This window comes from Cynocephalus volans, chromosome 17 (assembly GCF_027409185.1).
Source record: "Cynocephalus volans isolate mCynVol1 chromosome 17, mCynVol1.pri, whole genome shotgun sequence".
In the NCBI taxonomy this organism is placed as follows: Eukaryota; Metazoa; Chordata; class Mammalia; order Dermoptera; family Cynocephalidae; genus Cynocephalus; species Cynocephalus volans.
Window position 1 is genome coordinate 6,836,389 of NC_084476.1, and position 18,717 is coordinate 6,855,105.

At 39.5% G+C, this 18,717-nt stretch overlaps 1 protein-coding gene across 3 annotated transcripts in view; it reads right to left on the reverse strand.

Annotated features, from left to right (window-relative positions):
• Positions 1 to 18,717, reverse strand: part of NUP214 (nucleoporin 214) — a 91,081-nt gene that overhangs the window by 17,329 nt on the left and 55,035 nt on the right. For 2 of the 3 annotated variants that reach the window (XM_063082114.1, XM_063082113.1), the window contains exons 27-30: positions 15,682 to 15,772; positions 11,903 to 11,964; positions 7,740 to 9,545; positions 5,782 to 5,852 (exon numbers count right to left, since the gene is read on the reverse strand). In XM_063082114.1, the coding sequence (XP_062938184.1) occupies positions 5,782 to 5,852; positions 7,740 to 9,545; positions 11,903 to 11,964; positions 15,682 to 15,772 (2,030 nt within the window). The remainder of the gene's footprint in view (positions 1 to 5,781; positions 5,853 to 7,739; positions 9,546 to 11,902; positions 11,965 to 15,681; positions 15,773 to 18,717) is intronic. The other variant, XM_063082115.1, reaches the window with a different exon arrangement.

The window sequence follows — 18,717 nt, forward strand, 5'->3', positions numbered from 1 at the left end:
TGCTGAGATTCCATATTCAACCATCTTTCAATATGTCCCTGTAAATCTTTCAGCACAATAGTTAAAGTCTTTGTCTCTTGTTCCAATATCTGAATCATCTGTAGGTTGATTTTCGCTGATTTAAAAAATCTGATTGTGGTTCCCCCTTTTTTGGTTGCTCTGTATGTTCCACAGCTTGTTTGTTTGTTTGTTTCCTGGACTTTGTATATAGGAGAACATAATGTTTTTCCTATAGAGAGAGCCCGCTCTCATCTGCAGGCTGAAGGAAGGAAGTACATGTAAGGAACTGAGGGAGTACATGTAAGGGCTAATCTGGAACTGGGTCACAGAAGTAAGAAGACTGAGCTCACCTCTGCTTAGTCCAACACCATTTCTGCTTCAAGTTTAGGTTATGTGTCTTATAAGTGACTGAGCCCGGAGGCAACTGGGCTACAGTGTCCCTCTAGATTCAACAGTTTCAGGCAACAGGGTACAAGACTGTGCAAGTTCGTTCTGCTTTTCAGCCCCGCCTCACTTCCTTTTTCTTGGCATAAGTGGTGGACGGGTGAGGGTTGCAAGTCTTTCAGATCCCAATCTGATTCTTTTAAAAATAGCTTTGTTGGGATATAATGCACATAACCATACAATTTACTAACTTACAGTGTAAATAAAACTCAACGGTTTTTGGTATCTCATTATCAATCTTTAAAAGTTATGGTAAAATATATGTAACAAAACTTGCCACCCTAACTATTTTTAAGAGTACAATTCAGCGACATTAATTACATTCACAATGTTGTGCAACCATCACCACTATCTATTTCCAAAACTTTTTCATCACCCCAAACCAAAATGTGTCACCACGGAGCAACAACTGCCCATTCCCTCCTCCTCCCAGGCCCTGGTAACCTCTAATCTGCTTTCTGTCTCTGAATTTATCTATTTCAGATATTTCTTGTAAGTAAAATCATTCAGCATTTGTCCTTGTCTGGCTTATTTCGCTTATCATACTGTTTTCAAGGTTCATCCATGTATGGCATGAATCAGAACTTCATTCCTTTTTATGGCTGAATAATATTTCATTGAATATACCACATTTTGTTTATCTATTCATCTTCTGATTGATACTTGGGTTGGTTCTACCTTTTGGCTGCTGTGAATAATGCTACAGTGAACACCAGTATTTGTGCTTACTGGTCATCTATCAATTTTGCTTGCCCCCATCGTTGCCAACAGCTTCTTCTCCAGCCAGTAAATTTTCTCATTCTTTGGCAAGGGCTTTCTTCTACCTGCCCAAACCTACAACTGGCATTTGCCCCCAGAAGCTGTTGTACCAGCCTGCTCACCTGTGATGGGCTCCACTCTCCAGAAATCAGTTCAACAAGGCTTTTTGCCACTCTCCAATAGTCCCATTGTGACAGAATATTTTCCAAAGATGGTCACAGCAATACTGCTAGTCCCATATGCTCTTCTAGAGCAAGAGGTGGCATCTATTTCTCCTCTCCTTGAACCTGGAGGGCACTTTCTGATTGCCTTGACAGAGAGGATGCAGCCTATGTCACGTTCTGTGACTTCTGAGGATAGGTCATAAAAGCTTAGACAGATTCGGCTTGGCTCCTTCTCTTTCCTGGAATGTTCCTCCTGGAAGCCAGCCATCATGTTGTGAGGAAGCCCAGGCCACAGAGAGAAGTCCAAATGTAGGTGTTCTGGCTAAAAGCTCCAGTTAAGATCTAAGACAACAGCCAAGCTAACCACCGACATAAGAGTGAGCCTTCAGATGACTCTAGACGCCCACAGATACTGAGGAACAAAGACAAGCCATCCCCACTCTGCTGCCTGAATTTATGACCTACAGAATCCATGACTATAATAAATAAACATTTGTTGAATTTTTGGCCCCTCCAATTGCAAACATAATTTCTGTGGGGGGCGGGGGAGTAACAAAATGATGTTTATCACAGCAATAAGTTTTCTATCTCTTTGGTTCAACATTACGCTTGTCAGAGTTACCCATGAAGCTGTAATTTGCTCCTTTACACAGCTAGATAATATTCTACTATAGAATAACACAAGTTTATCTGCCCATTTGAATGTTGATAAGCATTTGGGTTGCTTCCAATTTTAGACAATTAGAACAATGCTGCCTTGAAACTCCTCTGTCCTGGTATGTATGTGCAGGAGTTTCTCTAAAGAACAAATCTTAGAGTGGAATTTCTGGTCTTTACTAGGTAACACCAAACTATTTCCAAGGTGGGTGTACCAACATATATATTCCCATTAGGAGTGTATGCAAGTCCCTTAGTATTACTGGACTTTTAATTTTTGTAGTTTATTTTTCTTTGTGGTTTTAATTTATATTACTAATGAAGTTGAACATCTTTATGTTCATTGATCCTTTGGCTAGGGACCAATAATAAGGGTATTTTTGTTTTTAATGTTTTCTTATTTTTCCTTCTATTTTTTATTGCAGTAAAGTATACATAACAAAATTTACCACTTTAACCATTTTTAAATGTACAGTTTAATGGCAATAAGTACATTCACAATGTTTGTGCAACCAACACCATCCTCTTTTATGAAGTCTTTTTTGCCTGTTTTCTATTGACTTTTTTATTAAGTTCACAAACTTTCTGTGTAGAGCTCAATGAATTTTAACATGATTATAACTGTTTATAATGCTCAATGTTCAAGGTATCAAGTATCAAGACATTTTTAGTACCTCAGAAGGCTCCCTCATACTCCATTTTTTGCCATAAATGTAACCACTATTCTGATTTTTCTCACCATAGGCAAGTTTTGCCTGTCCTTGACCTTTAGATAAAAGCAATTCTACAGTAAGCACTCCCTGTGCCTGGCTCCTTTCACTTAACATGGTGTCTGTGGCATCCATTATTTCATATATGAACAGTACAGTTTATTTCAATGCTTTGTGGTATTCTGCTGAATAAATATACCACAATTTATTTATCTATTCTTCAACTGATAGGCATTTGGCTTATTTCCTGTTTTTAGCTATTATGAATATAATGCTATGAACACTCTTATCTATATCTTTTGGTGAACGAAAGCACTCATTTCTGCTGGTTATATATCCAGAGTACATCTGCTGGGTCAATAAGGATTTTGTATATTCAGCTTAATTTTGATACTACCAGATGGTCTTCCAAAGTGGTTATATAAATTTATACTCCCAATACATGAGAGCTTCTAGTTACTGTATTTCCTTACCAATTGGTATTGTCAGCCCTTTTATTTTCAGCCATTTTGGTATGGGTGTAAATTGTCTTTTTTTCTTTTTGATTTATAAAATTCCTTATATATTCTGGATAATTACTCTGTCGGTTATATAGGCTACAATTTTCCTATTTCATGGCTGTTTTACCCTAAAATTAAGAAGGCCATAATTTTATCAGGTCAAATTTTCCTTTTGCTTAAAGAATATCCCTTAGAATTTCCTTTAGGTCTGCTAGACATGAATTCTCTCAGTATTTGTTTTTCTGAAAAATGTCTTAATTTTACTTCATTCTTTAAAGATATTTCTTGCTGAGTTTAGAAATTCTAGGTAGACAGACATCTTCTGGCTTTCATCATCACTACCGAGAAGTAAGCTGTCAGTCCAGCTACTGCTCCTTAGAAAGTAACCTGTCTTTTTTTTCTGGTTGCTTTTCATATTTTATCTTTGTTGTTCTGCAGGTTCACTATGATAGGTCTCAGAATCAATTTCCTTCTATGCACCCTGTCTGGCATTTGTTGGGTTTTAGAATCTGTTAGTTACTATTACCTATTGGTTTTGAAAATTTCTCTCTAATACTGCCACAGTGTCTCACTCTTCTTCTGGGACTCTGATTAAATGTTATGTTAGATTTTTCTCTTACAGGATTTTTGTACTCTTGTATTTTCCATCCTTTTTGCTCTCCATGATGTATTCTACATAACTTAACCTACTTTTCTAGTTCAAGGGTCAGCAAATTACTGCTCATGGGACAAATTCAGCACACCGTTTTTGTAAATAAAGCTTTACTGGAACATAATCATGCCCATTCATTTACATATTGTCTATGGCTGTTTTTCAGCTACAATGGCAGTTGAGTAGCTGTGACAGAAACTGTGTATACCCCTCGAAGCCTAAAATACTCACTATCTAACCCTCTTCTAGTACACTACTGCTCTTTCCTGTTGGGCCTTATCTACCAAGTTTTAAATTTTAATTATTGCATTTTTCTAGAAGTTCTATTTGGTTCTCTTTCAAAGCTACTATGACACTTCTTATAACTTCCCATTCTTTACTGCTATTTTTGAGGTTATCTTTTCTTTCTTTTAAACATGTAAAACAGTTATTTTATAGTCTAGGTAGTCTCTGCAAATGTATTTGTGATATTTATTCTGGCTCTTGCTCAGAGTTCCTTGTTTCCCTGTGTGACTAATTTAGGTACAGGAATCAATGTCCTTAAAAATTATTTGTAAGAATAATTTGAGGCCTAGAGTAAAGTTTCTTTTCTTCAGAGTGGGTCTGTGCTGCTTCTGCCAGACATCTGGAGGCATCATTTTCCTAGGATATCAGGCCACACTCACAGGCTGGGACCTGTGAATGTGGAGTCTCAGCTTCTTGTGGGGAGGAGGGTCTCTTTTAAAAGACTCCCCACTTTGTGCATAACTTAGTGATTTCTGTCTCTTTGCCCTCTGGGTTACTAAATAGAAAATACAAATTTTCTCAGATTAGCAAATGTCCTCTGGGCAAAACTGGCTTCTATGCTCTACTTTACTGTCCTAGGTTCCCATTTTCCTTTTAATTTCACTTGGTAAAATACCCTGTTAGCTTATCACTGCTTTAAAAAATCTGGCTTTTATGTTTTATCTAGCATTTTTAGCTGTTTTCAATAGGGAACTTGGTTTGAATTACTTAGTCATCCATTACCAGAAACTGGAAATCAGGTTTTATTTCTCTCTTTCAAGAAAGATCACTAACTAGGGCAGAGTCCATCTTCAAAGGAAAAAGGAGATGATCAAGAAAACCTCCTATTAACGATGTGTAAGAAACATATACTATGCCGACAACTTTATTAACCTAATACCAATTCTACCTTCCAAAAGTCATGATCACTTCAGATACATCAGGGTATTTTTCTTCAGCAGGACTCATGAGGTTACTATGATCTAAAAGCAGCTGGCATGGATGTACCAGTACATTTAACCTCTTTGAGCCCTCAGTGTCCTCATCTCTCAAATGGGGATAATAACAGCACCTACCTTATACAGGCGCTATGATGATAATGAGTTAATTTATAAAAGCACTTAAGCTATGCCAGGCACATAGATAACTGCTAGCTGTATAAAGTGAAACAGTTTAGTTCACCAGGAGGAATCCCTGGACTACTTACAGCTTAGCACAGGAGCCACGTGTGGTCTCTGTTGCATATTCTTCCTTTTTTTTTTTTTTTTAAACAACCACGTAAAAATATAAAAACCAATCTTAGCTCAAGAACTTAAAAAAAAACTCTGAGGGGTGGATTTAGCCCATGAATTGTAATTTGCTAACCCTTGGTCTAACAGAACAAGCAGAAGATTGATGAGAATCAGGCAATGTGCTTTTAAAATACTTTCCCAGAGGACTGCCAAAGAAGGATCAAAATTCTAACAATTCTCTCTAATTGGAGGTTGAGACTTCTGCATCTCTAAAGCAGCAGAAGAGAGTGGAGCTTAAGAACGACTTGACGTACAACATGAACTGATTATATTATAGTGGAGAAAATTGGAAGGGTTTGATATATGTTGACATGAATGAAGACAAACACACATATTTACCTGGCCAAAGACTGTTCCACCAGCACTGGCTGCTTGACCAAACACAGAACTAGTATTACTAGACCCAAAACCTATAAAATACAAAAAAACCAAAAGTTCAATTTGATTGAGTCTTTTAAAACATAAAAGTGTTGGTATTTTTAAATGGCATTCAAGATATCTCACAATAAATCAACTTAAAATAAAGTCTGTTTTCCCATCTAGGAAATGGAGGAAATTCTGAGTAATACTTTAAAGACCTTTTTTCATTGCTAACATCTTATAGTAGTATAAATTCCAAAGTCCTGAGCACCAAATCCTTTTCTCCTACCAAGTGAGCAGGGGCTAATAACGTAGCTTCTCCCTAGACTTTTAGCCACCAAGAATTCCTTCCAGTGACTGACAATATTAGGAATATTTCTACTCCCTGGTTTCCTCTGAATCTCAAATACCAGATTTCTTCAGGGTAGTGTACCTTTCTTCCAGGTGGCATAACATGATTGAGATGCTGGGCTGAACAGGGCCTGGGGAAATCAGGCAGAACTCTATATTAGAAGAGCTCTAGATAAGGAGTTAGAAGGCTGAAATTCAATTTTTATTTTTGTCACTGATTAGGCAGGTGAGCTTGGGCAAGTCATAATTCCTCAACTGGCTGGAGTAAATAGCTTAGGTACCTTTCAACACAGTTACTAAATGAGAAAAATGAAGGTTCCTTCAGGGACTCTGAATTTGTTGAAATAGTTTGATAACGTATGTACGTGAGGTTTTCTTAAGTTTTGACTACAAGACAAGCTTGTGCTAGAGACAGAGACAGTGCTGAATATCCTACTCTCTTTTAAGAGTCATAGGGCCTTCTCCCATTTCCCATCATTCAAATAGGCCACTGGTCTCTTCACAGGGAATCAAGTGGATCTCAAAAGTCTGGCTGTCTTTTCACCACTGTGTCCTTGTGGCTGAACTTAGTAGAAGCTTAACAAATATTTGTTGAAGGAAGGGAAACATTTCCTTTCTAATAAATTATGAGCCATTTTCAAAAATAATTATCATTGAAGAAATGAATTAGCAGTTAACTTGTAACCTTGCCCCCAAGAAATCACTGGTCCTTGTTTCCCCCCAGAGCCTAACTGCTGAAGAGTTGCCTTTCTAAGATAACCACCAGAAAGCAAAATGTAGAAAAGATTTTCAAATTGCCCTGCCTATTGATAACTTTTAGAAGTGAAAGCAGCTGCTATAAGTTGGACACGCAATAGTGAAGGACTGAGTTTCACTTTCAAAAATAGTAAAATTTAAAGTTTTTAATTTTTTAAATCACACACTGAAAACAGGAAAAAACCCAACTCCTCAAATGTCAGTATCCACCACTTCAGCAAACAAGATGGGTCAGAGGAAATATAAAATATTGGCAGCACAGTGAATTACAATGAGGAGAGCCGGATTCTCCTTCTGGCTCCCCTACTAGCACTATCTAACATTAGATCAGTCTCTTTGAGGCTTGACAGCTTCGGACATAATGACCTCTAAAGTGCTTTCCAAATTTAAAATTTCATACTTATGAGTCATTAAACTACTTGCCATGAACTTAAATGAAAGATGCTTGTTTTTTCTCGCAGTTTTGGCACTCTGGTGGCTAGCAGAGTGGAGGACTTGCTGAGAAGCAAAATTGGAGCTACACTGAGCTGTGACAGATCCTGCCAACTAGGACAAAGATTCCTGAGATCGCATGTGCTCTAAACTCCCTTCCTCATCTTTCAGACTATTTTCCGTTTATTTTCTCTTTCTTTCTTTTAATTATAAATGTAGAGACAGTCACTTAGCTCAGTTGGTTAGAGTGAAGTGTTGGTAACACCAAGGTCAAGGGTTTGGATCCCCATACCAGCCAGCCACCAAAAAAATAAAATAATTACAAAAGTAATACAGGTTTGTTGTAAATGTCAAATAACACAGGGGGAACAATGTAAAAATATACCATAAATTCTTACCTGACGCTTGACAAAAGCTAAACCCGGGGGATGCTGCTGTTGTGGTAGTGGCTGATGTACCACCAAAAACAGAACCTCCCTGCCCAAAGCTGGGACTCTGACCAAAAGCAGGAGTATTGCTTTGGCCAAACAGCCCCCCTCCTGTGTTGGCAGATGACTGTCCAAAAGAGAAAGAGCCGATGCTACTGGTATTTGAGGAGGCACCAAAGACACTGCCACTGGTAGATGTGGGGGTGGAGGAAGTAGACTGGCCGAAAGCAGGCACGGAACTGAACCCAGGCTGGCTGAAGGAAAAGCCACTTGCGGGGCTGCTCGTCGACTGCCCAAAGGCCGGGGACTGCCCAAAGGTGGTCTGTCCAAAAACCCCTGAGGCTGAGGTGCCAAAAGCTGGACTGCCAAACCCTGAGCTGCTGACCTGAGGCGTGGCAGCTGCTGTGCTGGCTATGCTGCCCGTCTGCTGCCCAAACAGACTTGGTGAGGTGCTGGCTGCTGCCTGCCCAAACATGGGGCTGGCAGAGGGGGCAGTGGCTGTATTGCTGGTGAGCTGGCTGAAAGCTGAGCTAGAACTGGCAACAGGTGGCTGAGTAAAGACTGATGAGCCAGAAGTGGCAGTCCCAAACACTGCTGTCTCTGTAGCTGGGCCTGGAGCAACACTAGAAACAGTGCTGGAGGGTGTGGGGGTGCTTGATGTTTCGACGGCCCCTGGGCCTGCACTTGTGATTGTAGGTGCTGTGACAGCAACCTGCCCAGGCACTGAAAAAGTGGAAGCAGGAGACACTGCCTCTGTCTTGACGTCGGGGCCCCCAGTGGCTGCTGGAGTGGCCTCTGCAGAAGGTGCTATGACGCTGGTGCTAGACTCTGTAGTGCCAGGGTTGCTGACTGCAGGCTGGGCAACAACAGGTTCTTTTTTAACAGAGTCAGAAGTTTGCAGAGGAGCCTGGGGAACTTGGGCTGACTGCGGCTGCCCTGGAAGTGAGGTTGTTGATGCTGAGACCTCAATGTTGCCTGGCTTCTCAGGCAAAGTTGATGGCACAGCATCGTCTTTGGACACAGGCAGGGAGGGAGCAGATGCTGAACTCAGGAGGCTACCAAATGACAATGTGGGGAACGATGTTGTAGGGGGAGTGGCAGCTGTAGTTGATGGTGGGGCAGATGGGGGCACTGTACTACTGGTCTGCTGGCTTCCAAATGAAAAACTAGTCTTGCTACCACTTAGAGATGTCCCACCAAAATTGATTAGCCCAGGGGATCCCATGAGTGGCAGACTGCCAAAAATACCAGTTGAGGAACTGGTGCCTGTGCTGGTGGCTGCTAGTGGTGCTACTGTGGTAGCAGTTACAGAGGTCACAGGGAGCTCCACATGCTTCCCTAATACTGGAGGGCCAGTAAAACTAAATCCTGAGGGTCCACTTGAAGTCTTGGTTGTCTGAGCACTAGTTAGGCTTGTGGATGAAGCCTTACTGGCTGGCTTTGTAGAATCATCTGCTTGGCCAACTCGCAGTCCTGAAAAACTTCCTAGAGTCTCTCCAGCTAAAGAACTTGGAAACAGAAGCTCTCCCAACTTGGATGGCGGAGTTTCCAGCTTGCTAGAGGTGGTGGAAAGAGCAATCCCAGAAGGTGCCACAGGTCTGCTGGTAGATGGAGCAGACTCCCCAGGAGAAGCCACGGCAGTTCCTGTGATATTTGATGCTGATGTGATTCCTGAGGGAGGTGAGCTTTCAGGGATGGTCTCATAAAAAGGTTTGCCTCCACCACCAAATGAGAATGCATCCAGCTGGTTTGACTCTTTAGTGGATGGTGTTGTCCCTAGCAAAAAAAAAAAAAAAAAAAAAAGAAATTGGGAAATGGGTTGGATTTAGCAAAATATGATCTATCACATTTCCACTGATTGTATTTCTAAGCCAGAGCCTCTCTCCTCCCTTTATAGAATCAGGGATAGCCTGTTCTAACAGCAGTTTTCTTTCTTTCTTTTTTTTTAAAAAAGATGACCAGTAAGGGGATCTTAACCCTTGGCTTGGTGTTGTCAGCACCACGCTCAGCCAGTGAGCGAACTGGCCATCCCTATATAGGATCCCAACTCGTGGCCTTGGTGTTATCATCACCGCACTCTCCCGAGTGAGCCACAGGCCGGCCCTAACAGCAGTTTTCTTTAAGGAAGACAGAATGAAAGCTTTTCCATAGGAATGTTAGCTCTGAGTCATTTCACCAAGATGAAAAGGAATGGATATTCTTTTTATGGCCATTAAATCACAATAATCACACATACATAGGATACATAATATTAACATATTATCTCAAAAGAGACATAACAAAGCATCTTCCCTTCTCCTTTGACTTGTTTATGTGCTTTCTTCAATAACATCCTCAGCACAGTGCTAGCCTATGGACCTCCTGATAGACCAGAATTTGATTCAAAATGGAAGTTCTTCCTTTATTTTTTCTGGCCAAATAAAGCGTCAATCCACATCATTTTTATATACAATTGAGCACTACTTACTAGTGCTCTACTAAGTAAGCTATTTTACAGATGCAGTATTGTCTACCGGTCAAGGACACGGGCTCTGGAGCCAGGTGCTCCGGAATCTGCTGGCTGTGTGACTCTGGAAAAGTTACTTTACCTCTCTAAGCCTCATTTTCCCCATTTGGAAAATATAGGTAATGACAGTACTTACCTCACAGAACTGTTACAAAACTCAAATGAGATATAGATAAAGCACCAATATGTGGTCAGTTAACAAGGGTAACTAAAATTTCATATTTATAAATTATGGAGGTTTCTAACTTCATATTGCTTTAGGAAGTCTGGCTATCACAAACTCTTGGAGACACTAAAAAGCCCCTACTACCTATACTTTCCAGAAAGATTTCTTTGAATCAATGGTGTTATATTGAGCTGTTCATGGTTTTGGATTGTTGTGCATTCTTGCATTAATTACAATATTTATACAGAATTACTGTTGTACTTTATTTCTATTTTATTTTTCCTTATGAATGAATGCTGACAATGATTTTGTTTCTCCCAACCTTTCACATCACTGAGATGCTTTTCCTCTAGAAAGTGAGAATGGAGAGGAGGTGGCCTTGAGGGTGTGCTGCTGCCACATCTAAGTGGGCAAAGGTTTAAAGAAAACAGTTTAAGAATTATTGTTCTAGAGAGAAGGGAGTGAGCTCACCAGCCCTTGAAGTGCCGCACCACAGTTGCGTTTAGCAAGTCTGCTATGCCGTCAGCTCCATGATCTCCCTCTAGATGTTGGGAGATCCCCTTTCCACTAAGAAAACTCTACCATTTGGGCAGGCACACAGAAAGCACTCAAAAAATACTTGTTGAGTGAATAAATGAGAGATAGTCACTGTGATATAATAGGGAAAACCTGGAAATAACCTAAATGTTCAATAGGTGAATGGTTAAATATATCCACAAAATAGAATTATGAAACCATTAAAAATGACATTTATACAAGATTTATTCACAAGAGATTATGTTAAATGGGAAAAAAAAAAAAAAGACAAAAGCCCCAGAATAAAATATAACAGAACTGCAATGGTTATTACTGAGGGGTACAATGTGTAATTCTAAACTCCTTTATGCTTTAAAATCCATATTTTCATCAATAAGAACACATTAATTTTCATAGTAAAAACTTTCTTCTTAAAATAAAGGAAAAATAAATTTAATTATTTAAAACTGAGAACTGGAAGGCACTTAAACAGATTTGATTTCTTTACAGGTCTTCATATTTCTTAAACATTAAAAACATGCTACTCAGTGAAATTTGTAACAACATGCATGGGACCAATGTGTTTACTAGTATGTCACCAGGAAAAAAAAAATGAGTTAGTTCTTTTATTTCTACAGTACTATGTCTGTAGATTGATCAAATAAAAGATGGAGAAAAAAAATTTTCATTCACATGTTAACACTCAAATGTTAACGTGTAGCCTTGATTTTCCAGAAGCAAATCCTTTCCCTTCTCTTATTGATGAAAATAGACAGAAATTCCCCACACCCGTTTCTTAAATTTCAGCATATTTCTAATGCACATTATCCACACCAAATTTAATGTGAGACTGAGGAGGAAGTAAAATGTCAACACATCTGTACAACAGTAACCTGCACTTGTTTAGGGAAACACAAAAGTAATGCTATTCAGCAGAGACTGTACCTTGTGCAGCAGTGAAATTAGAAGACGGTGTTGGTGTGATTATCCCGAAAGTAAAGCTAGCCCTAGTGAGTGGAAAAAGAGAAGTTAAAAATGAACAAACCCAAGGCACAAATAATACTGCCCTTTTAATATTCCATTTTATAATTCATTCATACAATCTGGTCTCGAGGAATTCACAATCTAGAAGATAAACAACAGAGTAAAAGCATGCATCTCTGAAGCAATAACGCCCCTCCAAGATCTCTGGGAAGGAAGAGGCAATTTGTGGTGAGGTAAGAAGGCAGTAGCCACTAAGAAGGCCCTGGAGGGATGGCTGGGCTTTCCATGGCAGAGGTTTAGGTAGGGACTTATTCCAAGAAAAGCAAAGCAGAAGTAATAGAAACGCACTGGGAATGTGCATGTGGGAGTTGTGGCTATAGCAGATGGTCTGCCTAGTGGAGGACTGAAAGAAAAGTCTGGCAAGACAGAAGCAGCTGGATTAGGAAGAACCTCTCATACCCCACCCCAAGATCAGGGAGCAGGTTGGAAAGCCCCACATTGCTAGCGGAGATGATGGATAGAAGGAAACAGAAACCACCGTCTCTGCCATTTTGACAGAACTCTGAGTTCTGGGCTGGAAAAACTTGGTTCAAAAACTTTCTGACTCCTTTCACCATCTCCTCTCTCCTGTACATTTTCTTTACACTATAAGTAAAGACACAATAGCCAAAGAAGGAAATTCAGCACAAGTGTGAACTACAATACATTATTCACTGTGACAAAAGCTCAAATAGCAAATTTTCAACTAAATAGAATTTTAAAACATAAGGGACCAAGCATTATCAATTATAGTAAATAATGTAAGGATTTAGATTTTTTACCCATTGTTGCCTTCCTTGAACAAAGATTATCTAGAAGATGTGTTAAACATTTTATCATATTAAAAAAAGCAAAAAAAAACCCATTTTCTTTGTTGGTAGACCTCAACCTTGGTGAAGAAATTTTATATAATAGAGGCAAGACAGTGACTTAATAATCCAAACCTTTCCAGCTTATTTTAAAAATGGGAAGAAGAGTATGATTTCACAGAAGTAAAGATTAATTATTAGCATAAAGGATGCTATAATAAAGGATGCAATAATTCCTGGCATTGATCTACTCTTTAAAATTTGCTCCAAATTACCTTTGTGAAGTAAAAAACATAATAATTCAATACCAAGGTCCAGGGTTCAATCCCTGTACTGGCCAGCCCCCCCCAAAAACAAAAAAACACATAACAATTCACAGTAAAGAAAAAATACATATAATATATAATTTTCCCCTCAAATTCTATTCTACTACTCTCTTTTCTCCTAACATGTTAGGTTGAAGGATACTGAAGAAACATATTAACATCAGAAAAAGACACTGCAGTTCATCGATTTCAGTTACAAAAGAATAAACTGAAAGAGCTTAACAGGCTTTTCTAATTGAACTGAATGTACAACCCTTCAATGGCCAAGATCTTCGGACAGGTTTTGAGCTCAGCTACAGAGCCTGACCCCAGCACTGCAGGGATGAGAATGCCTGGCAGCTCACACAGGTTTCAACATGAGCGCTTGTAACAGAACAGGCTCTCTCACTCCAAGGTTAATAAAGGTTCACCCTGGAATGAGGTTTAGAAAATTCTCTCATTTTTAAAAATGACCCAACTTTACAAGTCTGGCCATCATTTATTTTTTATTTTTTTAAAACAAAAAATTTTTTTATTTATTATTTTTACATTCTAAGATGTTGTTGTGGAGCAGCTGGGGGGGGGGGGGAGAGTGGGAGGAGGGAGGAAGAGCATGGTCAAGGCCTGTGGCACACGCCTCATTCCGGCAGAGGAGCCCAGGGGGCTTCTGGTGACAATTTAGTCATCACTGGGCTGGATGCACACATCAGGAGTGTGTGGCTGAGGCCCTCAGCCCCCCAATGCCCTGGCTAAGAGCCAAGGGTGCTTCCGCTGGTGGCTCAGTGCTCATCGCTGGGCTGTTGCAGATGGTGGGGTGTGTGGCTGAAGCCCTTGGCTCCCCAAAGCTCCAACTCAGGAGCCCAGGGTGCTTCTGGTGGCAGATTGGTTGTCGTCGCTGGGCTGCATGCAGATGTCAGGGGGTGTGGCTGAGGCCCTTGGCCCCCCACTGCCCTGGCTCAGGAGCCCAGGGTGCTTCTGTCAGCAGCTTAGTGGTCGTTGCTGGATTAGATGCGGTCATTGGGGGGCACAGCTGAGACCCACAGTCCTCCCCCCATCCCAGCTTAGGACCCCGAGGGGCTTCTGGTCCTCCTAGGTTATATAGGTGTTCTTTGATGGTGTTAGACCTTTACTGGTTAATATCAGAACTTTGATCTGTGGGTATTTTGTTTTTTCTTTCAGTTCTGTGTTGGACTATTTGCTGTGCCCACCATTTAAACTTTGCACTGGAGCTAATTTGTTGTCTTCTGCTTACTTCTAAAATGGGGGAACTTCCTGTGAGAACCAGCACTTGAGCCCTATGGTTGAGCTCAATTGCTGCTTTGCTGCTGATTCTCTGGGGAAGGCTTTTTGTGCGGCTCAGGTTTTAACTGTTGACCTTGTAATCACTTCTGGGTCTTGTGAGGTCTGGTACACCTGGGTTGTGTGGAAACTCTGGTCTGGGCCTGAGTCTTTTCAGCAAGCAGCATCCTCTACAGTTCTATATTCCTGACCAGTTTCCACTGAGTGGACCTGTGCTGATTGGAGGGCAGATCAGCTGTCCATGCCGTGCCCCAATGTTCCCCTGATGGGCCTGTCTCCCCCACCACCGACACTCCAAACATTTCCCATGGGACAGGCCATGTGTCCGTTCCCTGTGATGACTCACCAGCCTCTGAGTGGCTCCTTTTTTCAGTTGTCTGTGGCACCTTGTTCCTATGTGAGTCATGGAAACCCTGTTAGTGGTCTTGCTGTCCTGGGGGCCACCAAGACCCTCTTCTCCCCTATAGCCTCCAAGTAACTTCAAAGGAAGGGCACAGCAGCAGCTTTTGCCAGCACTTGCTCCGTGTGCCCACCAGGGCAAGCCCTGAAGTGGTTGGGTTTGAGATGGTTGGATTGGTCCTTTCTTTCTCTCATCATGACTTCTCCTGCCTTCATGAGCTCTGTAGGTCTCTCCTCTTTCCCTGAGCTTTAGTGGTCCCAGCTTGGCTGTCATTACTTTTTAATAGTTGTAAATTGGTTGACTGTGGGAGAGGGTGATGCTGGGTACCGTCTATTCCACCATCTTGACCAGAAGTCATCATTGTTTTTTAAAAAATGAAACAGAAACAGATTCCCCCCCCATCTGTACAAAATCAAAATTTCAAACAGCCACTGTCTTTCATTATATTCTCTAAGAAGTTTAGTATATTTAACTCCCAATGCAGTAAAGCCAATTCAAGTTTCACATCTGTCCCCCAAATGGCATCACAATGAAAATATCTTAGTGTAAAAGATAAAGAAAAAATAAAATATCTTAGTGTGAAAAACTAGATGACCTATAGAATTTAACAGAGACCCAATACCCAAAGAAAATGACACTTAGGCCAAAAAACAAAACAAATAAACAAATATGCAATAAAACATGTATAGACTTGAAATGCAAAGGTTAAATAGATTTACATTAGAATGTTAAGCTACTTCCACTATCAGATGTATTATTACAGTGATGTGACCTTTAAGTTCAGGCACATTTAATAAGCATATAAATATACCTACTGATTATAAGATTTGGGGAAGCTATCTATAAGGCTGCTAGTGATTTGCCACAAAATTTAAGTTTATTACTGACCCTGATGCAGAAAATGAGAAAGGCTTGCTGAACTGCCCAACAGCACAGGGGGTCGAAGTCACAGCTGTTTCAACTTTAGCTGTCCCTGGCCCTGAAATCATGGAAAAAGATAACATCACAAAAGGTGGGTTAGAAACACTGTCCCAGTGTATAATTCCCTGCAGCTCAGACTGTGTGGTGCTGCCTAGAGCCTCAGCTTCAGTTTTGCGGGCTTCATGTCATTCTGTGACAGGTCGGGGCCAACGGGAGCAAGTGTGCTGCCTAACTTGTGCTCAAGGTCTCTGAACTTGCTCTTTGGTTCAGTCAGTGTTAGTTCCGATTGAAGGTATGCCACACTCTCCTTTCTAGAAAAGATAACAAAACAATTCTAGTGTAGTTTAAAGTCTTAAAAGAATATTCTACTAGGTTTTAATGGTATGAAAAAATGCTTAGAATGTGAGGCTAAGCCAAAATATACATATGTAGGGCCGGCCCGTGGCTCACTTGAGAGAGTGTGGTGCTGATAATACCAACGCCACGGGTTCGGATATAGGGATGGCCGGTTGGCTCAGTTGGGAGAGGGTGGTGCTGACACCACCAAGTCAAGGGTTAAGATCCCCTTACCTGTCATCTTTTATTTGGGGAAAAAAAAACAAAAAAAAACCAAAAAACAAAAAATACAGATGTATAAAACTGTATATAATGTAGCTTTATAATTATTTTAAATCAATAGATAACAGAAGAAAAAGAAATCCAAAGAGAAATATGTAATATGCTAAATATTTCTGAGTAGTCACTTCATGACTGACAATTTACTTCTCTATACATTCCTGCATTTTCCAGTTTTTTTGCATTTAATAAGTAATACATATTTTCTAATTATAGAGGTGATACATGACTGCTATAATACAGAGAAGTGTAGAAAGTTAAAAGCGCAATCCATCATCCTCTCCACGTTTAATTTCATTCCAAGAACTTACTAATAGTTTGGAGTACAATCTTCGATTTTTTCTCTATTGCTCTACTTTAAAAGCGGGGGAGGGGGATAGAAAAACTTCATTTAAAAGTCCAAACCAAACCAAACCACAATGAGGAAAAAATACCTTCTCTTTAAATGAATACGGGGTATATATTAATAAAAAAAAATTTTTTTAAACTATTGGAATAACTAGTGTGTACAAGGATTTTCAATGCACTCTTGCTTATTACCTTGAAAAATCAGAAACAATCTAAACTATCAGCAGAGTACTGGTAAAATTTAACAGGGTGTTAACTACACAATGAAGTCCTATGGAAAAACTGGCAAAATCTAAATGTTCAGTCTAGTAAACACTACTGTACCAATGTCAGTTTCTTGGTTTTAACAAATGTACTAAGGAAATATGTTAACAATGGGAAAACCTGGGTGACAGTTATAACTCCCTGTACCAACTTTGCAAATTTTCTGTACATCTAAAATAATTTCCAAATAAAGTCTATTTAAAAAAGAAAAAGAAAAAAGAGTAAGGTAGCTCTGTATCAGACCTGGAAAGATGGACAGGACAGTTATTGTAAGTGGGGGACGGGGAAAGAGGTCACAAAGTCAGTACGCACAGGATATGCCTACTTTTGTTTAAGAAACAACAATGAAGTAATCTGGAAAGATATACGAGTATATGAAATCGTTAAGGGTCATTAACTCTGGAATATGGAATTTATAGGGCAGCTTTCACTTCCTACATATCTCTATACCATAGACATGTTTGTGGACACATAATAGTTTTATAATCAGAAAAACAATAAAGGTATCCCATTATTAATTAATGAGAGAACTATTCTAATCTCAGAAATTTCTCTGTTAAGTCACACTACTTGCCTAACATATGCATGAAGCAAAATCCCTCAGGTTTTCTTGACCCTTAAAGAGTGACAAAAAACTCTTCCATGAAGTACGTGAAAGAAGTTAGGATATACGATCTTTTAAAAATTTTTTCTATAATATTAGTTAGAAATAGAAAAAAAATTCTTAATTTGAATCCTAAATGATTCAAAAGTCTTTGATGATTCCACTAAATTGTTCCTTTGAATGTAAAGCTTTAGGCCTAGTCGAAAAATGCTGTATTCCTCCTTCTCATGTGAGGTGTACATGACACCAACTGTGCTTCTGTTTTAATCTGAATTCTAGAATACAACTTTGGCTAACACAATAATGGTTTTCTTCTGAGCATAAGGAATATTTACTGAAGATAAACTTAATGTCCAATCAGAAAGCTTTGGATTACAGAGAAAGTAAGAATAATATTATGGAAAGTAGTCTCTAATGTGTGAAGTTCAGATTCTCTAAGAGGACTTGCTTGAGCAAAATAAAAGCCAGAGTCAAGAGTGTGGTAAAAATAAAGGACTGTAGGCACACAAGATCCTCGAAACAGGAAGTAATTCATGTCAAATGAGGTGGGCTATAAAAAAGGAGCCAATGAAAGGGGACACTGAGGAAGACCCACACAAAATTAGGTTACAAGTAAAAAATCATTCTTCTGTTTCAAGTTGGCTTGGGCAATATGGACTCTGGTGAAAGCACTTACGGTAACTGTAAAAACTAATTTAATTAAGAATTAGCATGCTTGAGTAAGTGTTGGGAAAATATGTGAAGCCATAAAAATCTTATAATATTGTTTTATTATACCTACTCTGAGATCTCACACTAAAAACAAATCCATTTTACTGAGCATATTTTACTAGCTTTTGAATTGTCACTGTGAACCAGGAGAATTTTTTATTCCTTTTAGGAGAAGAAACAGAGTTCAACATTCTGATTCACTCGTCTCTAAACTCTGATCACCTAGCAAGGAAGAAGACAGTACTCTTATTCCTTTTTAGGAAAAAAAAATAAAGGAAAGTTTTCTCCTATTGCTCTAAAGTTTTTCAAACTAAACTCAAAATTTCAGAAGTCTACATAGCTGTTGTAGAGTTCACTCATTTCCTAGAAATTCTTCATTAGATAAGGCCTCTTGACTATGATCTCCATACTTGATTTCTTATGTCAACTGCCTCTGTGATCTACAACAATAAATTCTATTA